At 38.4% G+C, this 24467-nt stretch overlaps 3 protein-coding genes and 1 pseudogene across 6 annotated transcripts in view; 3 read left to right on the top strand and 1 right to left on the bottom strand.

Annotated features, from left to right (window-relative positions):
• PDE194 (formyltransferase) overlaps nt 1-24467 on the top strand; it is a 92125-nt gene that overhangs the window by 32300 nt on the left and 35358 nt on the right. The gene's annotated exons all lie outside the window — the stretch shown is intronic.
• On the top strand, nt 260-5108 carry LOC143854663 (E3 ubiquitin-protein ligase SINA-like 10). Its single transcript, XM_077364738.1, has 2 exons — nt 260-485; nt 4216-5108. Exons 1-2 carry the CDS (start codon nt 300-302, stop codon nt 4870-4872), a joined length of 843 nt encoding a protein of 280 aa, XP_077220853.1. The 5' UTR covers nt 260-299; the 3' UTR covers nt 4873-5108.
• LOC143854445 (5'-3' exonuclease family protein) lies at nt 7241-15484 on the top strand. 4 transcript variants are annotated; one of them, XM_077364428.1, is made up of 12 exons: nt 7249-7505; nt 7608-7644; nt 7728-7902; nt 8040-8118; nt 8802-8846; nt 8931-9080; nt 9199-9313; nt 10294-10394; nt 12000-12097; nt 12169-12261; nt 13528-13748; nt 14668-15484. In XM_077364428.1, exons 1-12 carry the CDS (start codon nt 7428-7430, stop codon nt 15069-15071), a joined length of 1596 nt encoding a protein of 531 aa, XP_077220543.1. In that variant the 5' UTR covers nt 7249-7427; the 3' UTR covers nt 15072-15484. The 4 variants fall into 4 exon arrangements, with proteins under 4 accessions (XP_077220545.1, XP_077220544.1, XP_077220543.1 ...); XM_077364427.1 differs by having other exon boundaries at nt 7251-7505; nt 14653-15484; XM_077364430.1 differs by lacking the exon at nt 13528-13748 and having other exon boundaries at nt 7241-7505; nt 12169-12309; nt 14668-14826.
• On the bottom strand, nt 15879-19612 carry LOC143854746 (protein ASPARTIC PROTEASE IN GUARD CELL 2 pseudogene; annotated as a pseudogene).

The following is a 24467-nucleotide window of genomic DNA, read 5'->3' as shown; positions in this document are numbered from 1 at the left end:
TTCTGAAAAAATAGGGGACTTCACACAGCATTCACTGTATAAAATCTCTAATAAATCAAGGTCCAAATGAGAAGTTATATGACCCAAAAATACAGTGGGGCCCACATACAAACTCTTTCATTCGGTGTGCCTCAGAAAATCTTCTCCATAGGATGATCCTAACCCTCCAATTGACACACCCTATCTACATGAGACCCGAACAAATGAATGGTTGGCACGTGCCTGCACGGCCGTTCACCAAAACAATTCACCGTCTAAATAGTAACGAGAGAGAGAGAGAGAGAGAGAGAGCAAAATTGATGGCAAAATTCTCTGTAGAAGGTGAGGGGGAAGGATCGAATAGCCCAAAGAAGAGAACGAAGAGAGATAGAGAAGGAGGAGAGAGCCAAGATGTGGGGACAGAGAATATCACATCCATCAGTATCGACACGGACGTCCTCGATTGCCCCATCTGTATTGAGCCCTTGATCCCACCCGTCTTTCAGGTCTCACTCATCTTTGCTTTCTGTTTTTTCCCTTATTATCTCTCTTCTTGTTGAAATTTCCTAAAATCAATAGCAAATTTGAAAGAAAGAAGATGTTAGGAAAATAAACTGTTGTTCAACCCTTGTTCAATTTGTCTACTGCAATTTGGGTTTCTGATAAAATTGATTCTCTTCAGAACTGATTTTGAAATTTTAATCTAGAACATATGTTGGGCACCTAATCAATATGCCAAAAAGCCCCATGACTGATGCAACGCGGTAGGCTAGGCTCTTAAACCAATTAGGGTTGTAACAAAGGGATGAAAAATTGTTGCTTTGAATGTGGGATATCTTACTTGGGTAATGACATAATTTTTATGGGATTTGTCAAAGAAAGTTCTTTTTGGAGATTTTTGTCATCTGTTTGTGGAGTTTAGAAGCAAATGTGCAGTGTTGAATCTTGATATCATTCTCACATTTATAATCTGGGAAAGGCTCTCATTCACAAGTATTCTAACTATGCTTTCATAGGCCGCTATTGTATACATCCCTTCCTTTCCCTCACTAGAAGTGGCTTTGGGAATGATTTATTCCTACTGTTTCCTCTACTTTTTTGAAGAAATGAGACAAGTGAACATACTTTTTTCTTTTTCATTTTGAGTGCACATGGCTAAATGTATCAAAATGTAGAGACATATATGCACAACATGCTGTGGCCTTCTTGTGCCTTGCACAAGGTTTTAAATTTCGGTTTCGGTTGGCACACAGAAACGAAAACATTTGATTTCAGTTGGAATTTTCACTCAAAATCCTGTAAAATTAAGGAAATGTCTGAAATCATATGCAAATGATAGAATTTAAAGGTGAAACTTCAGAAAATGCTAGAATAAGCACATATAAACACTTAGAAACTATAAGCAAGACAACCACTCATAATAGTTTAAAAACATCGAGCGTCTCTAGACGTGCACTGTGGCACATGTCTAATAATTTAGTACCTACCAAATTTCACATGTAATTCGTATAAATATTTATATATGAAAATATAATTTTGTAATGCATACTAATATATAGTATACCACTATTTAAACTTACGATTTTGGTTTATGCATTTCGGTTTCCGTGGGGGATGGAAACGGAAACATTTCAATTGTTTTGTGTTGGTTTCGGTCGAAATTTAAAACCATGGCCTTGTAAAAATGAGTCAGATCCCAGTTCCACACTGGGTGGTTTAGATTTTTACTCGCTTGACTTTGAAAGTACACTTGTATTTTTTTTTTAAATTTTTTGAAAGGCAAAGCAATTTATTAAAGCAAAAGGGGAGAATCCCACAATCGAGGTGGTCAGATATAGACGACGAAAAAACACAAGAAGTAACTACGAATGCAAAGAGATCAAGGTGGAGGATGATAAAAAAAAAGACCACTTTGGTCCTGAACAGACTTCCTCTAGCTAGAAGATCAACCTCAGCATTCATGGATCTCCTAACATGCTGAAATCGAACTAAGCGACCCTCCAAACGCTCATGCATTTCTTCAATAAAGTCCATGAAGCTCCAAGCATTAGTGCTTTTTCAATCTAACCACTTGATCACATTAAGTGAATTCCCTTCCACAATCAACCGGTCTAAGACACTACTGTCCGAAAGCCGAATAGCATACAAAACCGCCGTTACTTCTGCCTCATTAGAATGTTTCACCTCAATCGGGCCAGCAAAAGCCCACTCAGTCAAGTCGGTCTCATCTCTTAGGAGCTCTCTGACTCCCGCTGGCCTGGGATTGACCCAACTCTTTGGATCCCGGGATTGCCCATATTAGTACTCTGGCCGGCGGGATATAGTTCTTGTTACCAATTCCTGCTGCCTGCTGGCAGTATCAAGAACTGGTACTGTATCCTTTCCAGTAAATTGTACCAAGTTCATTAAAACAAGGGATGATACTGGCCAGCAAAAGCCTACTCAGCGAACCTGGCCTTAAGGTATTTTTATCCCTCGTCGTTAAACTGTATCAAGATCATTCTGATTCAATTGTGAGAACTGCTTGATCAGAAGTGGAAAACCAAGCTTATTGGAAAGGAATTGTGCTAGCACCGCAATGGACAATTGCAAAATATACATCTCTCAGATCTTGGGCAAGACAATGAAGAGCCTTATGGAGATGGATAAAGAGAACCCTGGAGAGAAAAAGTTAAGATATGGTTCCTGATATGGAAATCTGATTTAAGTCCATATATCCTTTTTTGTTTGAAAGATCGAGTTCGTGTATCCTATTAAGTTTTAAAGAGCAGCAAATACCTTATTTCGAGAGTAAGGTGACCCAAGAACATTTTATTCATTCCTCCCCTCAGACCCTTGCAACCGATCCCTTTAAATAACTTAACAACAGCAAATCCCTTTACCCACCTAAGATATGGCCATGCATGCACCACTTCTGTTGTTAGTTAGGTGCACTCACAAGAAAGCTACTGCCTTGTATCTAAAGTTGCTGTCTCCACTTTTGTAGGTGGGGCAGTGGCCATGCATGCACCACTGCTATTGTTAGTGGGTAAAAGGGTCATGCAAATAAGCTTATGAAGATCTTGTTGAGATCATTGAATAGCTTGATGAGCATTTCCTCAAGGCATGTGATGTTAGAAGACTAGAAGCCATGTTTTGTTGCTCTCGTAAGCTCAACGCGCTAGTTTTTCAAATTCAGAACAAACATGTAGGTTTTTGTCTGGGTCTTTTGAGTCTTCCATTTTCTTCTAATTTTTGTATTTTCTAATTGACTTCAAGGTGTTTCAATGGTGTTCTGGATATCATATAACAAAAAAGATGGGATCTTGTTGCTCAAGCTCCTACCATTATGATGCAATGAGTGGCTGCCAGTCGGACCTCTGAGCAGGCTCTACCTTTACCAACAACTGCCTTATTTTATGGTCACAATAGCAGCCTGCTTATAGACACAAATAATGAATATACAATATCATACATTATATTGAGTGCACAAATTGACCTGCAAATGGTTTGTTGATAAATTGGAGCCAAGCATTATGGACAAAATAATACAGAAAATTTAGAGACCTGAACATATGTTTGAATTAGATTGTAGTAACATAGAATGGAGAAAGTCATTAGCATTTCGTAGAGATGAAATTGAGACGTCTGGAAAGCATAAACACTTAGTTGTATTGATACAGTAACACATACTCCCTGCATCTTTGCAGGATCTTTACGAGCAGGTTGGTGAAAAGTGAAGGCATTACAGAGGCACTAATAAATGATGAAAAACCTGAATATAAACAAGTAGAATTTGATATGTTAATCTACATTGATAACTAAATAGTGTGAGCTTGAATATTTGACTCTACATTCACGTAAAGATTAGACTGAAAAGTGACAATAACAAGCTAAATTGCTATTTGGCGGCACTAAAAAGAAGCACATTTATCTCTGACGTCATTAACATATTAGATGAGAAACTGACAAATCCATTTTACTTGCTTTCCCAAGGCAAAGATTGTGAACTGTAGTATCTTACATTTTGAATTTCAGTTTTTCCTCATTATGAAAAATTATCCTGACTACTGTCAAGAAAAAAAGAAGTATTCTGGCCTGTTTAAATACGAAATGGCCAGGTTCATATTTGTAGCTTCCGGAAGTATCAGTAGAATTTCATAGTTTCCATTTCCATTGTTTACACCTTATTTGATGATTTCTTACTAGACATGCATAATAACCATTCATATATGATTTTTATATCTGGTAATTCAGTGTGAGAATGGACATATTGCATGCTCTTCATGCTGCACTAAACTCAAGTACAAATGCCACTCCTGTGCTTTTCCTATTGGCTACCAACGCTGTCTGGCCATCGAGAAAGTCATCGAATCCATAAAAATCTCTTGTTGCAATGCCCATTATGGCTGCAAAGAAACACTCAGCTACTCTCACAAACTCACTCACGAAGAGACATGCGTCCATTCACCATGTACATGCCCCATTTCTGACTGCAACTTCCTTGGGGCACCTAAACAGTTGTCATTTCATTTTAGCAACAAACACGGGGCTTCTGCCATTCGTTTTCGTTACAACTCTCCTTTTACGGTTTCGTTGTTAAAAAATGAGCCTTTCGTTGTCCTCTGTGGGGAGGATGGCCTTCTATTTGTCCTCAACAATAGCGCCGAACCTATGGGCAATGTGGTCTCTGTGACTGGTATTGGGCCTACTTCTCCAAGAGGGGGTTTCTCTTATGACCTTATTACAAGAAGAGGAGAAAGGTCTCTAAGATTAGTGTCTTTCACAATGAATTCTAAAGTCCGGATAGATGCCACTGCTTCCATGGATTTTCTTTTAGTTCCTTATGGTTTCTATAGTTATGAACGGCTCAAGTTGGAGGTCTGTATTTGGAGCGCTAGAGAATTGGAATGAGTGTTTGGCAGCCCATATCCGAGAAGGACTCTTATGGTTTAGCTGGGTTAGTCTATGTAAGATTATGTGAATCAGACCTTGTTTCTTTGTAACCAATGTTATAAATCTGTACAGAAGTGATTGTGGTAAATTATTACCTGATAGAAGATTAGATGATCCTCTGTTTAAGTCGGGTTTGTTTCTGTAAAATTATGTAAAACATGCTTTATCTATGAGTATTGTAAAGTTGTACACAAGTAACATTTTTTTTGTTGTGAATTTATTTACTGATACATGATACGGGTCAGCTTGGATATTCAGCCCTAAGCGTTATTACAAATGGGGAAAAGAAAAAAATAAAACAGTTTTTAAATATTTCCATCTTTAATTCTTCCATATCTCTAGAGATATAGTCCCAAAATAGATACTTAAAACCATTATTTGTATTCTATTCTTTACCTCTGTATAGTACTCATTCTTTTCCCTGCATTTTTTGCAAAAACTATTGCGTCTATTTTTTTTTTTGAATGGTAAAAACCATTACTTCTATTTTGTTATTCATCTTGGTATCTTGTTCAATCTTTTTCCTGCATTTTTGTCATATTCTCTGTTTGCTTATTGAATATTAGCTCAGGTTGCTTAAATGTGAGTACTTGCAGATTTTTTTTTTTTTTTTAAGGTAATAGAAATTTTCTCATTCTTCTCCCTCCTCGATCAGCCTAATAGCCTATCCGCGGTATCGCTTGCCGACCGCTCATGTGTGAGAGTTTCTTATTCTCGGATTTCTGAAATTACACTAGCTAAGTCCCAGGGTCCCGGCTCTACTGCTGGCCCATGCGATGACATTGGAGGAGTTCTCTTCAATAATTAATGAGGTGTGGCTACCTTTAACAAACCATTTCAGGCCCCAAAGGAGGGCCCTCCTCCCTCGCGGATGGGTCAGAGAAGGAGAAGCATGCACCTTGTACTATCTGTAAATACTCCACTGCTTCCAGCTTGGTCCGGATTACCTTCTGAGCTACCGTCAAAGTTGAACCTGATATGGGAAGCTTCGTGAAGTGGCTTCGAGAGAGCAGAGCGTACCGCCCTGCCATAGTCGCGAGTCTGTTTATAGTCGCGACTGTTGTCATAGTCAACAAGGTTTAAACTTTAAGGAAAAAACTTCGAATTGGGAGGGCGATCCTCTCTCGATCTCGAATTGAGTGAGGCCCCCCGGGGGGGCGCTCGGGGGAACTTGCCCCCCGATCTCTTGCTGAAAACGGGGCAGCCTTCTACAGGCAATGGTTGCCCCTGGCGGCTCAGGAACCGGCTCCGGCCGGGGCGGCTCATACCGCTTCCCGCTGGGGGGCCAATCCCGAGCAGCCTTGGCGTGACTTTGGGTCGCCGAGTTAAACTTCCATTCATCCATATTTCTAGGAAAAGTATCTCTTGTTTTTCTCATTCCCATTCCCATAAGAATGAATACTCTTGGGCTTTGTTATTTTAAAAATGGAAAACAAAGATAAGGGGAAAGCCCCGGCTGTAGACAGTATTCATTGTCAAATAAATAAGTTCTTCCTATAAAACTAGCTTCATTTAGTTCGGAAAAATTGTAGGGAGCAAAATATTAGGAGGACTCTTCCGACCTGACAAAAAATCTGTAATTGCAGCAAGTTGATTATTTTTTTATTATTCATTTGTCACTTAAGATCCACTTAATTTTTATCATCTCTCCCAAATGTGCCAGATTATCTTCCACCCATTTTGACCTGCCACACTAACATAGAAGAATGAGGAGCTGAAGAAAGCACCTTGATTTTGAAATTTGTTTGGAGAAGAAATTGGCTATTACAGGGGCAAGTGTTACTTTTGTTACTTTTGCCCCATTTTCTTCCTTGGCCCATCTGCCTCTAGTGTAGACAATACATGGGGGTGGCCCAAGGAAGAAGTATATCATTTACCTTCAGCCTGTGTTCTGGGTGGGTCCCTTTGAATAGGTGGAGTAATACCAATCGGAGGAATGATGATTTGGGAAAAAAAAATGCACCCGAAAATTCCGTTCCCAAAGCTTGATTCTTGGACCAGATCCATTTCTATTGGGCCCACTAGATGGATGGCCCAGATCTTCGAATCATGGTTCCAAGGGAATTGGCCCCACGACCCTTCTAATTCGTGTTGCTTATTCAACGGCTTAGAATTATCGGATCAGTTGAGTACAAGCAATAAGATAGTCCACCAGATCAACCATAGCGTAGGCAAGTAGGGCGGAAGTCATATATTCGTCTCTCTCTCTTACTTGGGACAGCCCACTCGGGGAATGTCCCAAGTAAAAATAAAGGGCGAATATATCATTTCCCATTTGTAGTTTACACGTGGCTTAAGTTCTTCCGGAACAAAAATCGTAAAAAGCGCGCGAGAGCTCAAAACATCCATAAAGTTTTAAATTGACTTCGCGGCAAAATTTTAAAAGATGAAAAAGCCAACCTCTCCTTTTTTACTTTCTTTGACCTCTTCTTCTCCCTGCTTCTTCTCTCCTCGCCTCCCAATCTCCACTACCCGCACGCTTAAATTTCAAAAATCCAAAATAAAAAATCCAAATGGGTATCCAAAATCTCCTCAGATTTATGAAACCCTTCGTAGAACCCATCCACATTCAAAAGTATTCCGGCAAGCGCGTAAAAATCTCCCATTTCCTCATTTTCATTTCTCCCCTTTTCTCATTTTCGTTTATGTTTGAATTTATTTTATTCCTTTTGTTTTCGTCCCGTTGTTTTCAGGTTGGAATCGACGCGTATTCATGGCTTCACAAAGGCGGTAAGAGTCTTTACCGTCACCAAAATCCCCATTTGTTTTTATAATAATTTCTTTCAAATTTGAAACCCAAATTTTTTTTTCAGCTTATTCTTGTAGCATGGACCTTTGCCTAAACCCTGGGAATGATGCAAGCAATCGTTACATTAAATACTTCATGCATCGGATCAATCTGCTTCGTCATCACAAGATCACACCTGTTGTTGTTTTTGATGGTGGGAATATTCCGTGTAAATCCACCACTGAAGAGGAACGCCAGAGGCAAGTACATGTACTTGTATTTTAGTTTCTCTGTAACCCATTTTGCTGTATATTCAAAAATTGTTTTTTGTTTTATAATTTGCTCTTTTTCTTTTTATGGTTTTAACTGAATTTTCATGTGGGCTCTGTTGTTTTAGGAAAAGGAATGATAGTCTTGCGCTGGCTAGGGAGAAACTCGATCAAGGCGATGTTAGTGCCGCCATTGAATTTTTCCAGGTAATTTTTTTCTTCCAAGGTCTACCGTAAATTTACAGATTGGAAGATATTCTTATGAATAGGTTGAAAGATATTAGTTTTTGTAAATGCTGAAAAATCTTTGTTTTGTTTTATTTTATTGATATCCAAAAAGACTAGTTCTGTTTCAGCAGCTACCCAGATGGGATATGCCATAAGTTTTAGTTTTTGCCTTGACCTACTGTAACTTGACTTTTGGATAGTCAATTAACTGTACCTTTTAACCCAATTCGCATGGGTAACTCGTTAACAGGATCACCTAGATTCAAAATTACCATTTCATGCTTGCATTGTGTGTGTGTAAATCATATTTCAGATCCCCCCCTCCCTTTTATCTTGGTTGCTTTCTTGTCTGTATCAGCGTTTTGCCCTACCAAGTCAATGAAAACTCCTTTGACTCTCCCGAGTCATGACCGCATCAACTAAGTACTCAGCTGTGTCAACCAAGTACTCAAGTCGCGTTGTGTCAAGTCAACTAGGATGTTCTTTGGCCGTGTTCTGACTTGCATCTGCATTTTGAAACACTGGTGTGAATGCATGGGGGCTATTTCATTGGTCTATTTTTGTGTCCTCATCTTATTTAAGCAATGCCAATGGCATTTAATTCTAACTTTGAGCCATTCAATTATTTGGTTGATTCACCTTTTCATATGCTTATTTTGTAGAGAGCAGTGTGTATTACTCCATCAATGGCACATCAACTGATTCAGGTATGCTTCCTATTGGAGTCATTATCCACTAGCCATTTTTTGATGTTTCCACAACTCTGAATTTTCCTAGTGGCGAATCCGCAGCTTCTGAGATCAGAAAGAATTGAATTCGTTGTTGCTCCATACGAGGCCGATGCACAATTGGCATACTTATCAAATCTCGAAGTGGAGAAAGGAGGAATTGTGGCTGTGATAACTGAAGACAGTGACCTGATGGCGTATGGTTGTCAAGCTGTAAGAAGTTTCACTACTCTGATATAGATAAACAGAGGTCTAACCCTCTCTTTGGTCATTTTCCCTTTTCCATTGCAATTGTTGTCATCTTGTCTCATTTGCAGTTCGTTTCTGACAGGTAATCTTTAAAATGGATCGTTATGGAAATGGTGAAGAGATTCTTCTGGACAATGTGTTTAATTCCGTGTCTGGTGGACTGTCTTTCAAGTATTTCGATAAAGAACTGTTCACTGGTAAGCTCACTTCTATAAAGTAGTTATTTAGGCTACATTTTATGTTGTATTTCCAAGAAGCCCTTTGATAGCATAATTAACATAATCTAAGGTACTAATTAATTGAGGATTAGATGCTTATTCTAATGGATTATGTGTTGATGTATATGTTTCCATTTTGCTTGTGTATCATTGCATGCACATGAAACTAGGATCCTCTATTTTTTAAAGCATGTCCATGTTTTACACCCACTGAGCCCATGTCACGAGTTGACACAGCTATTGGGTACCTTAATTTATCTTTGTTTCCTAGATTTTTAGTAACATTTAATACTATTGAAATACTTTTTATTTAAGTTATGCTTATTTAAATTACAACACAAATGTATGTGCTTTTCAATGTCATTTAAAAGGGTACAATCATGTTAGCATGCTATTTTCCTTGCTCCCCATGTCTGGCACCTCATGTTGATCCAGCATTGACATGTGGTTGTGCCTCAATGTATATACATAACAGGTATAGTAGTGTATTGATAGATGTGTGCATGGGGAGTGTTATTATAACATTCTTGTTGCAGGTTCAGTGTAAATAGTACATATGTTGCAATAATACAGAGGAATAGTTAGGATGAGATGCTCTTGATTGATCAAGTCAATGATGGATCTTTTAATAATCTGATAAGGTTTCTACTTGTCTCATGATTTACCTGTGTCAAATGTCAGTGTCACACCCATTGTGGTTCATTTAACAAGATGCATTTGGAGCGAATTAGCTAAAGTTTCAAGAAACTGATTGATAAAGACTGGTTCCTTGTACTTAATAAAAACATTTCAAATGTGCAATCGTTATTTTTATCTGTTTAGCTTCTTTACAATCAATAGTTCTCTCTCGAAGGTATTTGTCACTCTATTTCTTGCTTGTTGGGATGACATCACCTTTACTGCTCCAATCTTTTATAATTATTGACTCTTATTCTTATCTTGTTTAAATTTTTCCACAGGCATGTGTGTTTTAGCTGGCTGTGACTTTCTTCCCTCTGTTCCGGGCATTGGAATTAAACGAGCTTACTCCTTGGTCTCCAAGTATAGGAACTTAGATAGGGTAAGCCTAATTTTTCAATTATGTCCTGGTTGATTGAATTGATCCCACTTCCATATACAAAAAATTGTTCAACAAAAACACATAAGGAGCAAAGAAAGAAGGGTTTTTATTATTTCTCAATAACCATTTGGTGAACTTGTATTTTATATTGAGAGGTATGGATTTGGAAGACACCGCAAATATAGAAGAAAATAATCACTGGGACCCCTCACATAGTTTTAATTTTTCATCAAAGTCAACATGAAATGACTGAAACGTTCATGTTTCTATTTCTAAATATATACTGAAATCGAAACACAGGAAATTTTATGTGTTATACTGTACCCCTATGTGTTACATAATTATATTTATATGAATTGCATTTGAAATGTAATGTATGGATTATATATGAATTATTTGTGAAATGTGGTATGTAATGAGCTATAAGGCATGTGTGACGATGCATGCCACTAGGTGTTTGATGTGTTTTTTTTTCTTATGTGAATGTTTTTTAGTGTGTTCTATAGCACTTCCTGAAGGTTTTACGTAAATTCTACCATAATTCTTATTTGAAATAGACATGTTTCCATTTCCATCTCAACTAAAATGCATATTGGAATCGAAACCTGAACCTTGACTCCTTAGCCTATGTTGATTGAGAAGAGTCGCCACTAACCAGAGTTCCACTAATCGAAGTTCCCTCACTATTTGGGCTATCTTCACTCGTAAAACACCGTCAAACGTCTACTAGAAGTTCATTTACTATTTATTTTTTACTTCTAAAGTTATTCAAAGTATTTGAATACTCACGATTAACTTTTGGTGGACACTCGTTGCACGGTTTTATTCTGTAACATGTCCCCACCAAATGATTCTTTAGGTTGCTAATACACTCCCCGTGCACCTTTGATCACAAAAACAAAGTACTGGAAAAAAGTTCCTAAAACACAAGAACTCTCATAAATCTTTTAAAAACCCTTCTCTCTTCTTCAAGTTTGTCTTAATAGACCATAATTTAACTTAAACATTAATAGGTTATTAGAGAAAGAAAAATTAGCCGACCCCAACTAGTTTGGGACAGAGGTTTAGTTGAGTTGAGTAGAGAAAGAAAAACAATAATAAAAGGTGGAAAATTAAAAATTACGGGGTCGGGCCATGAAAATCACGGGCTTCTTCGATTTATCTGAACGGCGTAAGCCTTTTGTCGGAGGCGTGCACCTCAAGTGAAAGGTGTACATCTTTTATTGCTTAGAATGCCTCATAAGAATATTTTTAACGCCCAATGGCATTTTTGGAACTCACACCGCTCTCAAGTTTTAGTGGCCTTATCTGGGAAAAATGAATGCTTTTACCCTGTAATGGGAAGCATGCATATATAACCTATGAAGAAAACTGGCAAAATTATTTGATATTGAGTGGACAAGGAAATATATCTGTTTTGCCATTTTTATTTTGATCTACAAAGTTAAATCAATCTTTACCTTAATCTCTAGAGACACAGATGAAACAAACCAAATATTAGTGACTGGATAAATTATCTTATACTAGTATGTCACAAACAGATGCTCTTGGACAGAGGACTAATCTCTCATTTTTCTCCTCTTTCTTTTGCTGGCATATATACAGATCCTATCAGTATTAAAGTATGAGAAGGGCCGTCAAATGCCAGAAGAATATCTCAAGTCATTTAGAGAAGCCTTTGCAGTTTTTCACCATGCTCGAATGTAAATTCATCATCTCTTTATCCATTTCTTACTGTTTTCTGTAACTTTGGTTTATATTCTCTCCCATGCAGATATGATGCTGATACCAAAACACTAAAACCCATGAAACCTCTATCACAAAAGCTTCTAGAATCTCTAGATGATGATCTTGATTTCCTTGGACAGTATCCTTTTGTAAGATCAAAACAGGAAGTCATGACATCTCCACCTATGTAAGAGCACCTCTTTTATTAGAAATTATAGCTAACAATTTGATTTGAAATGATGTCATGTTGTTGGTGTGCCTTTGATATCAGTAGTATTTTGAGAGGTCAAACAACAGACTTAAATGGTATTCTGGTAATTTCAAACATAATTCATGTCATCAATCTCATTACTCTATTGTTCCTTGACAGCTATGTCACAAATTTCGTTTGCTGGAATTTCTTGGCAAGGGAAAATCTTGGTTTATATAATTTTTTTTGGCTTCATATCTGGAAAAACGATAAAAATAAGATTATTTAAAACTATATAAATATATAAAATTTAAAAAATATGAAATAAAAATATCATACAAATATAGGTATATATTATCACGATATTTAATGATAAAAATGAAAATATGGCTATATTTTTAAAATCTCTGGATTATTTCTGGATTTTGTCATTCTATCAAAATGTCACGATAAAAACATGATATTTTGAAAATATTGGACATATTTGTGACATAGCTTGACAATGTTCATTGAATCATAGCAGTACTTCTATTAGAACTTTCAGCAGAAAGGCTATATATATATATATATATATATATATATATATATATATATATATATATATATATATATATATATATATAGAGAGAGAGAGAGAGAGAGAGAGAGAGAGAGAGAAATGATTGTGCGCTCGAGTGCATATAAGCTTATATGCGCTCGAGGCCCAAACACATGGGTCCCACATTTTTTGTGGTGACCCAAACCATTCATTTGCAAGGACCCATCATAGATAGGGTGTGTACCAAAAATCAGGTCCATTGGATCATCCTAACCCCTCCAAAAGTGGAGGGCAAAAATGGGAAGATTTGTCGCAAACGGTGTCTGTCCATTTTGCCCTCCACTTTTGGATGGGTTAGGGTGATCCTATGGAGCTGATTTTTTGTTCAGACCCTATCTATGTAAGGACCTTTCAAATGAATGCTTTGGATCATCCTAACAATGTGAGCCCACATGAGTTTTGGGCCCTCGAGCGCATGTAAGCCATATGCGCTCAACTTGGGCAGCCCTCTATAGAATATTTAGAGGGCTGCTCAGGGTGTTGGCTAGAAACTATTTGGGTTATGGTTAGGGTTATATATATATATATATATATATATATATATATATATATATATATTGGGCTATTATTCTCTTGAGGATTTGATGACTTTTTTCTTAACCAAGAGTTAAACTCAGAGAAATTCCTCCAGCAGTAGCTGCCGCCATTGCTGAAGGTCACATGGATCCCATTACTATGGAAGCTTTTGATCACTTCCCCAAAGCCAAATGTCACTTTGACCCAGTTAGCACTGAAACTTTTGATCGCTTGCCCATAGCCAAGCCCCAGGTGATATCCATGCAACATAGTTGCTTCACCATCTTTTCAGCGCATGAAACCAGAGTAGAAAATATTACAGGCAAGCATGCTTTATCCATACAAATTTACTAGAATTGGTGTTGCAAACTACACCACCAATGCATTGAAACACACAAGTATATTGACACATATTATATGTATGTATGTATGTATATGTGTGTGTCATTCATTAATTTCACAGTAATAGAAATGCATGCCCTACCGAGACAGAATTTGTAACTTGCTATCCTTTTGCCTAGTAGGCAAAGATTTACCTCCTTGGAAAGATTGATTCGTGTACTGATATAATAGAAAAGAGCTGTCTTTTCTGTGTACTCTCTCTGGTCCCGTTGATCATCGTACACCACGAATAACCAAATTCCAATTGAAATGAAACTTTAGGAGGAATCGGAACAAGAATCAATGAAACAACATCAATTCAAATCCTTACGAACACAAGCATGGTTTGATATTTTCACTAACTCATTGTCTTTTAGTATTTAAAGAGCTGTCAAATGTTATTACAATTCCCAAAAAGCTCTCACAAGCCAATTAAAAAAGTAAAGACAAGCTGGGTTTGTGCAATTATTAAAACATGGTTGTGCTGATATCATTTCTCTATATATATTATGTCTTCATATTGGTTCTACTTCCGATCACATGCCTTTGAGTATTTCCTTCTTTATTCTACTGCTGAAATGGATGGCTAATTTTCTGGTGGTTTTTAAAAGTAGAAAATATTCATTTTTGCCATTCTTCTAGTAAACATCAAGTGTATTTTAGTCTTCTCACATATGGGCCACCTTTTACATTCCATGACCTCTCACTATATTTGAATAATATCTTGTTACCTCTCCCTCTCCTTTATTAAAAATATGGACGTACACACGCACACAAAACCTACCCATGGGCATCCTAGGCATGGATATTAATCTATTGTATTTTTACATGGTATATGTTTCTAGCTCTGGCATGTGCAGAAATGGAACAGAATTCAACTTCTAAAGACAGAACGTGTTCGAATGAAGCTGTTGCACTTGCGAAATTAATTGCACCATCCAAACTCTGCCAGAATCTAGAAGTTGTTGAAGTAGAAAAGAGAGAGTTTCCTGATAACAATCCTTTCAAGAAGAGAAAAATGGACAATGCAAATTCAGATTTTAAAGAGAGCATGTTTGAACAAGTTTCGGTTGTGACAGATATCAGCAAGTCTGATGACATCCTCTGCACGACACCGGAGTCACAAGCAAGTGTGGAGTCCAAGCCTACTAAAAGGGTGAAACTAATTAGTAAAGGGAAAAATGAGAAGAAATTGAAATCCATAAATAATTGCAAGAATTCAGATAGCGGGAGTGGTATTTTTAAATTCTTCACTCGCTTGTAATCTTATATTTTATCTTAAGAACTGCATCATTTTTGGTGGGTAAGCTGGTTTTGAACTCAGTGACAAATGTTCGTACAATTTTGGGCACGTGGCTCAACTCCAAAAGATTCTATCACAGTTCCATGTCCTGAATTACTTAAGATGGATGCTTGAAGACCCGGACTTGCATCATTGTCCTGAACCATTGGTCACTGATAAGATGGGATGGTTGAGCCTGGCAATAGATCAAGAACCGATAGTCTGAAATCATTCACTAGAAAGAATTGTTTATTAAAAATTGCAGGTGAGGGTCAATTCTGATCTCTTTTTTTTTTTGCTGTTTTCAAATTATCAATCTACTGGATTGTGAGATATTTAGAAGGAGCTGATTTTGTTTTTAATATTTTTATGAAAGAAAATTTGGTGTAAAGTTAGCCTACTCTTGTCTGAACTGTGAATCACCCTAGACGTGCATTGGAATCACTATCGTCATTTGTTATTTTAGGAAATCTTCCTAATCTAAAGGAAGTTTTTAACTGGTCACTTCCTCATCTGCTAGATGGTGTTTTTATATTCATGAGTTGCTCTAAAAAAATTGCTTATGGCCTGCATTATCAACCTTGTTTTTTCAGCATCAGTGTTACTACAGAGCAATGTAGAACAAGATGATCAATTGGTCATATTGCAAGACCTGCTATGATGGACTGGTATTGAAGCCTTCAAGATCTTATGAATACATTGCCAGCTTAATTTACCAGTAGTTTTAAGGGGCAATCCTTTATGCATGTGAGTGATGTTATTATGTCACTATATATGATCGATGCAAGATCTCCAATTCAGTTTGCTCTTCTCAGAAAGGAAAAAGACATTTGTTTCTTCATCTGTTCTTATTTAGAATTGAAGGATCTAAATTCTAACAAGTGTTGGGCCCAAAGCCCACATAACCAGTGGCCCCATCAAATGAGATCTGAATCCCCTCCTGTTGAATGTTTCCTATGATGGAAAGCCCAGAAGATGGAGCGAATGCAAGACAGTAAGTCCCCACTTCGTCCACCGGAATCAAAAGATTCCTTGGTGAAATTATCAACGTCGGCCCACCAGAAAAGTAAAATGACACAGTTGGCACCCGTACTTGCACGAACCCAGACAGATCATAACACGTGTCAAAGATGGACACACTTGAAGCCCGCGGGAGGAGGCCGACTGTTCTTTCAACATATGTGTCACACAGCGCCTCGTAAGCGGGCCCCGGGAACCTCGTCACCGCCGTCCCGGTGTCCATGACGACACCTCCATTCCCCAATTCTGTCATCCAGATGTATCTTCTGACACTGGTACCGGTATCCCTCCTACTCCAAGGCCCGCGAGCCTAATGTAGTAGAAACTAGAGGCTCGTGGGTTCCTTAGGAGTGGGACCCATGCTGCCCCAACTGGGACAGCATTGCGTCCGAAGACTAGCTCCTCCGAAGAGCTAGTCCCACGGCTCACAAGGCAGTAGTTGAAGATGCCACCGGCCTGGCCCGAGGTGGTCAATGATAATGACCCACCGCCTAGGCCCAGTAACCTAGCGGCACCTACAAAGAGCCCACGGTTCTTGTGGCCACAGCCCATGGCCATGTTTCGGACAATGGTGCGTCTGAATGTGAGGGTCTCGAGGGCGAGAGTGCCCTTGGTGTAGGACCCATCACTGTAAGACACCTCTTAGTGGCACCAGCCGGCATGACAACTGGCGTTTTTGAGTTGGCTGCAGACGGTGGAGCCGCAAGCCACGCCGGCAAACGAAGCTGAGGTCGCCAGGTCGAAAACCAGGTTGGATTGTCTATAGCACTGAGAACAAGGCTGACATTGTACCCAAACAAGATCACTCCCAGAATCAATCACCATGTACTGATTTCTTGGAGGACTCCCGACCCCAGTCCTTACAAAGTATTCTCCACCCCCTTCCTCCATTCCTGACACTACTTCTGACCCGAAATCCTCCACCTTATAACTAACTCACGCTGCCGCCTGTCAGCCGGTGAGTCAAACTCGCCACCCTCTTAGCATCTCTTTTCATTCGCTCATCGAGACGGTGACGTAGACCGGTAAAATTCTGCGCTGAGATCTCTTCCCTATGGACTAACTTCAGCCGCCACTTCCGATTGGCCTCCTCATTAGTTTTCAGGCATTTTCTTTTCTGTTTATCTTTTGGTTTTGCAAGCACTTGGGTTGAGGGTGGAGAGGAGAGGAATTTTTGCTTTTTTTTATTTTTATTGGTAAGCTGGGGTTAGGCAGGACCCCTGCCAGAATTCATAGATAAAAAGAAGAGTACAAAATTGAGGGCTTAAGAGCCTGAGCAAGAAAGGGAACATGCTGCCAGCAATAAGGGGATCAATACAAGCAGTTACAAATGAGGGAAGCAAGACCCAAATTCGAACTACAACAAAGGCCGAGACAAACAGTTACAAACGAGGGTAGCAGGTCCCAATTCGATCTTCATCAATGGCCGATAGGAGGGAGGGGGGAGCAAGGAATACCGTAGAAGGGATTCCTTTGTGCGTTAGAGAAGATGTCAGCTGGGGCGTTTGCCTCTCTCTCCAAGCATGGCATGGGAATTTATATGTTGGGTTTTTGAAGTGAGACATCTTTTTTAGTCTGCTTCCATAGTAAAGACAAGTACTCCCTCTCTCACTAAGGCTCTGTTCACTTGTTTTTCCGGAAAAGGAAAAAAAAAAGGTTTTCCGAGAATCTGATTTGGCATTAGGAAAAGAAATCTAGGGAAACTGTGCGGAAAAAGTTTCCTGAGAAACTCCTTGTCCACCTTTTATCACTAGTTTCCTGGGAAAGCAAATCCTACCAAAATAAAGGGAAAAGGAATTTGACACTTGTGAGAAAAGACTTATTTCCACATCATTTTCCCAATTTCTATGTCAGATGTGATATTTTCCACCTATGCTCGTTCAAAATCCTGTGAAGACAAAGTGAACATGTGAATTTTAGCTTTCTCGGGAAAAAAGAGGGTGTTTTCCCCGGATTTGGTCTCCCGGGAACGCGAGTGAACAGAGCCTAATTGCTGCTTCAGTTTGAGTGGAGCAATAAAAGGTTGAGGGAATGCATGACGGAAAAAATAATATTACACAAAAACAGAGATTAGGGCTTTGCCTTTACCATTCAGACCATGAAAAGTTGTCTGGGCGTAAAATGTTGGGGGATTTTGTTGGGTTTGAAAATGAAACAAAGCCATTTCCTTTTCTTGATTTGAATTAAAAGCCCATCCTTTTATCTCGTGACATATGTAAGTGCCATACATTTATAATTCGACTTGAAGCATGCATGTAGGTATGTATGAATGTATGTATTCATGCCTGTTTGTTTACAACTTCATGCTTTCATAAATCCATGCATTCATGCATGTGCGATTTTTTATATCAATTTCAAGTCTGTAAGGACATATTTGTCAATTTTTTCCCTGAATTTGTTCTTGGATAACGATTTTCCCAAGGTTTAATAATGCCAATTATTAGGTTAAGATTATTTCAGCTAAAAACTTTTCAAGAAAATAAACCTTGGTTTTACCCGTAATAATTTTTACCTAAAAAGTGGGTTATCAAAGCATAGAAAATCGTTTTCCAAGAAAAAAAAATCAGTTAGAGATATCAATTTCAAGTCTATAAGGACATGTTTGGCAATTTTTTTCTGAATTTGTTCTTGGAAACGATTTTCTCAATGTTTGGTAATGCCTTTACTAGGTTAAGATTATTTCAGCTAAAAACTTTTCAAGAAATAAACATTGGAGGTGTTACCAGGACCTAGAATGTGGGTTATCAAAGCATAGAAAATTGTTTTCCAAGAAAAAAATAGGGAAGAGATTTTCATTGTTTGCCAAACATGCCTTTTCCACGCTACTCAGAGAATAGAATACAAATAATGGTTTTAAGTATCTATTTTGGGACTATATCTCTAGCGATATGGAAGAATTAAACATGGAAATGTTTAAAAACTGTTTTATTTTTTTCTTTTCCCCATTTGTAATAACGCTTAGGGCTGAATATCCAAGCTGACCCGTATCATGTATCAGTAAATAAATTCACAACAAAAAAAATGTTACTTGTGTACAACTTTACAATACTCATAGATAAAGCATGTTTTACATAATTTTACAGAAACAAACCCGACTTAAACAGAGGATCATCTAATCTTCTATCAGGTAATAATTTACCACAATCACTTCTGTACAGATTTATAACATTGGTTACAAAGAAACAAGGTCTGATTCACATAATCTTACATAGACTAACCCAGCTAAACCATAAGAGTCCTTCTCGGATATGGGCCGCCAAACACTCATTCCAATTCTCTAGCGCTCCAAATACAGACCTCCAACTTGAGCCGTTCATAACTATAGAAACCATAGGAACTAAAAGAAAATCCATGGAAGCAGTGGCATCTATCCGGACTTTAGAATTCATTGTGAAAGACACTAATCTTAGAGACCTTTCTCCTCTTCTTGTAATAAGGTCATAAGAGAAACCCCCTCTTGGAGAAGTAGGCCCAATACCAGTCACAGAGACCACATTGCCCATAGGTTCGGCGCTATTGTTGAGGATAAATAGACATCAGGAATCTCATATCTGGTGAAGGGCATCCACCTGAGGCTTCTGGGAAAGAGCGCAGAACCCTTCAGAGATTAGCTGGCAATTTTGTTATTTGTGGTGGACAGTTATATCGCAGATCTTTCGATGGGATCCAGCTTTTGTGTGTTGATGAAGACAAAGCAGCCGAGCTTATCGAACAGACTCATGAAAGTGTTTGTGGACCTCATATGAACGGGAAGATGTTATCTAGAAAAATCCTTAGATTTGGATTCTATTGGCTTACAATGGAGGCAGATTGTTTTGCTTTTGTAAAGAAGTGCCATAAATGTTAAGTTTACGCAAATCTTATTCATGTCTCCTCCTCAGAGTTGCATTCTCTCACTTCGCCGTGGCCGTTTTCAGTGTGAGGAATAGATATCATTGGGAAAGTATTTCCGAAGTCATCCAGCGGACATGAGTATATTTTGGTTGCCATCGACTACTTTACGAAGTGGATTGAAGCTGCTTCTTATACTTATTTGACTTCTACCTCTGTTGCGAAGTTTATCGGTACAAACATTATTTGCAGATATGGAGTACCTCATGAGTTAATCTCAGATAATGGTTCTCACTTCAAGAAGGAAGTAGCGCACTTGTGTGAAGAGTTTAAAATAAAGCATCACAAGTCGTCTCCTTATAGGCCGCAGACGAATGGAGCCGTTGAAGCAGCAAATAAGAACATCAATGTAATCATCAGCAAGATGACAGAAACTTACAAAGACTGGTCAAACAAGCTTCTTTATGCTTTGTGGGCTTACAGGACGTCGATCAGATCTTCTACAGGTGTCACTCCGTATTCTTTAGTGTATGGAATGGAAGCAGTTTTGCCTATTGAATTGAGAATCCCATCTTGAGTGATGATAGAGGCGAGCTTGCCAGAATCTGAATGGGCGAAGGCCAGACATCAAGAACTGCAGATGATAGATAAGAAGAGGTTACGAGCTCTGTACCATATCCAGGGGTATCAAAGGCGGATTGAAAGGGCATTCAATAAGAAGGTTCGTGTCCGAGATTTGAAACCAAGGGATCTTGTCTTGAAGTCCTATAGGGCACCAGTATTTGATCCGAGAGGGAAGTTTCGACCAAACAGGTCTGGTCCTTATATTGTCGATGAAGTCCTGCCGGGAAAAGCCGTAAGACTCCTCAATGAAAATGGAGAAAAAGTAATAGAACCTACAAACCTGGATCAGTTAAAGAAATATTACGCCTAAAACACTAGAAGGCCATCTTTGGACGACTTGAGCTTTTTAAGCCAATAGCCCAGATTTTAAAAATGAAAACCCTTTTTGCTAAACTCCTTTGAGCCAAAAACAAAACCTCTTTATCAAACTTAAACCAGAGGCATCTTTTATGTCTTTCGTCATAAAAGATATTAACCTCGAACTATGCAGGACCTGATTCCCAATTTTTTTTGGGGATACGTAGGCAGTCTGGATGGTCCAGATTCGGTCTAATTGCTCAAAACTTACCAAATGTTAACCTATTTGAACCCAAGCCTACCTAAAAGTCCTTCTGGTGTTATTGGCCCAGGTTTGTAGAGAAATAAAAAAAAAGAGAAAAGAAAAATGATGGAGTCTTGGACCCGCTAGACTGAAAACCTGCAAGGGCGGTCTAGGCAAAAGTTAGGGTCATTCACCTGCTAAGTTGAAAACCTGAAAGGGCGGCTTAGGCAAAAATCAGGGTGCTGAGCCTGCTGGATGGAAAAGCTGCAAGGGCAGACAGTCCAGGCAAAAATTAAGGCGTGCGGTCCGCTGAATCGAAACCCTAAAACAGGCAATTCAGTATGGCAGTGATTTCACAAAGGACAAAGCTTTTGAAAGCCGATTGTGCTTCCATTTTGGCATTACTTCATTGTCTGAATAAGCGCCAGCATAATCTCTTTCGATACTTCTTCAAGTTAAAGTGGTTAAAACTAAGTAATCCAAAGGAGGTAATAACTATGACTGAAATACCGAAAAGAGGAATGAAACACTTTTAGATACGGTATTCAAAAGATCCTAAGAGCAGTAGACAATTACCACCTTAAACATTTATCAAATTAAGAAGCAGATTCAGTCTCTTCTTAGAATCTAAGTTGTGAGTTTGTCAAAGCTTTCGTCTGTCATTTGTTAAAGTCTCGTTTATCGTGTGTCAAAATCTTTCATTGTCAGGTCAAAGTCAGGTCTTTAAGGTCAAGTTTAGCCTTTACTTCTCTTGAGGCCGGGGTAATAAGCTTTAAAAGCAAGAAGTTGCATCTCCTGCGGACAGAGCCGAACAGAGCAGAGTTCAGAAGGGGCAACTTTTCAAGTTTACTCGTAATGTTATCGCGAAGTGCAGAAGGAAGAATGCTTTGAGCAGAACCCATTTTCTTGTATTTGTAAAAGCTTTGTAACCTCAAGCATTTCTTTGAAATGAAAGCCTTTAGTTGAACCCTTGCGTTTGGCTCGCCATACGAATCTTGTAATGGAAATAAAATCATACTAGGGGCATCTTTTACGACTTGGTTTCCCAAGTCATAAAAGACGTCGAACAAAACTTTAGGGTTGGGATGGCTATTCTTATCAAATAAAGATAAGAGAAGCTTGAACACCCCCTTTCGAGCTAGGCTCCTTGATCAGTTTTTCAGAAAAATCCAATCCTCATTGGAATTTAAAATTTAGCTTTGCATTTTTCAAAATATAGGCAGAGTTTTGGTTTACTTGTTTAAAGGGGCCAATGCCCGCAAGGTTTCATCAAATGTCTTTGAGTTATACCTTTGGTAAAGGTTGTGAGTTCCAAATCTATTCCAGCTATGCTATGTTTTAACTATCTTTCCTCCTCTCTGACCTCTAGGAGGTTATGTTAGGAGCGATCTGATCGTCATTTCCAGAATTAAAAAAAAAAAAACTCGAGATATCATCCCCCCATCCGGTATTGAAAGTTTGAGTATTCTCAAACATTCTTTACCTGTTTTGTAATCCGATATCGAAAGTTTGAGTCTTATCAAACATTCTTTACCCGTTTTGAAATCCGGTATTGAAACTTTGAGTCTTCTCAAATATTCTTTACCTGTCTTGTAATCCGGTATTGAAAGTTTGAGTCTTCTCAAATATTCTTTACTTGTTTTATAATCCGGTATTGAAACTTTGAGTCTTCTCAAATATTCTTTACCTGTCTTGTAATCCGGTATTGAAAGTTTGAGTCTTCTCAAACATTCTTTACGCGTTTTGTATTCCGGTATTGAAAGTTTGAGTCTTCTCAAACATTCTTTACCCGTTTTGAAATCCGGTATTGAAAATTTGAGTCTTCTCAAATATTCTTTACCCATTTTGAATGATCTGGCTCTCGATTCCAGGATAAAAACTCGATTCATCATCATCCTATCCGGTATTGAAAGTTTGAGTCTTGTCAAACATTCTTTACCCGTTTTGAAATCCGGTATTGAAAATTTGAGTCTCCTCAAATATTCTTTACCCGTTTTGAATGATCTGGCTCTCGATTCCAGGATAAAAACTCGATGTATCATCATTCTATCCGGTATTGAAAGTTTGAGTCTTCTCAAACATTCTTTACCCATTTTGAAATCCGGTATTAAAAATTTGAGTCTCCTCAATATTCTTTACCCGTTTTGAATAATCTGGCTCTCAATTCTAGGATAAAAACTCGATGTATCATCATCCTATCCGGTATTGAAAGTTTGAGTTTTCTCAAACATTCTTTACGCGTTTTGAAATCCGGTATTGAAAATTTGAGTCTTTTCAAATATTCTTTACCCGTTTTGAATGATCTGGCTCTCGATTCCAGGATAAAAACTCGATGTATCATCATCCTATCCGGTATTGAAAGTTTGAGTCTTCTCAAACATTCTTTACCCGTTTTGAAATCCGGTATTGAAAATTTGAGTCACCTCAAATATTCTTTACCTGTTTTGAATGATCTGGCTCTCGATTCCAGGATAAAAACTCGATGTATCATCACCCCTTCCGGTATTGAAGGTTTGAGTCTTCTCAAACATTCTCTACTTGTTCTGTAATCCGGTATTGAAAGTTTGAGTCTTCTCAAACATTCTTTACCTGTTTTGAATGATCTGGCTCTCGATTCCAGAATAAAAACTCGATGTATCATCATCCTATCCGGTATTGATAGTTTCAGTCTTCTCAAACATTCTCTACCCGTCTTGTATTCCGGTATTGATAGTTTGAGTCTTCTCAAACATTCTCTACCCGTCTTGTATTTCGGTATAGAAAGTTCAGTCTTCTCAAATATTCTTTACCCGTTTTAGCTCCCGATAATTAGCCAAGTGATTCTTGGTTTAAATTGTCAATCAAAATCTTCATTCTTCAATGCAAGCACCGAGTCAAGAGTCGGTGAGAGGTTATCTCCCCTTTGCCTTCAATCTTTGAGTCTCATAGTGTTACTTTGTTATTTTACCTTTGTGAATACCATTTTAAAATCAAAACCCAAAAACTTGCTTTTTCTTATTTTCGGGCCGCCCAAAATGTGTTGTCTTGTCAGCTTTGCCATTCGTGTGACAAGCACACTCTGCCAAAGAGGGGCATCTGTAGACACCCCATTTTGATCGAACCCTTTCACGTTTTGTTTTAAATAATTGCCCTAATAAACTAGTGTTCTAAGGTCCCAAATTGTGTCCTGGGTTAGCTTAGGGTCCTACCAAGGTCCTTGTAAAATTTCGTCAAGATCCGTGCGCGTCTGCCTAGTAAACAAGCTAAGACGGTGTCGTGGGGCAAGTTCAGAAGGGTGGCGATTTAGCCAGAATCGGGGTTGTGCTGGAATCAGAAAAACCAGTTCAAATTTTTCGTAATAGGTTGTCCAGGGAGATACAGGG

Source organism: Tasmannia lanceolata, unplaced genomic scaffold, assembly GCF_043159265.1.
Source record: "Tasmannia lanceolata isolate RefF3 unplaced genomic scaffold, GAP_Taslan_0.1 ptg000020l, whole genome shotgun sequence".
In the NCBI taxonomy this organism is placed as follows: Eukaryota; Viridiplantae; Streptophyta; class Magnoliopsida; order Canellales; family Winteraceae; genus Tasmannia; species Tasmannia lanceolata.
The sequence above is the reverse complement of the archived record's forward strand: the minus strand, read 5'-3'. Positions and strand labels throughout refer to the sequence as shown.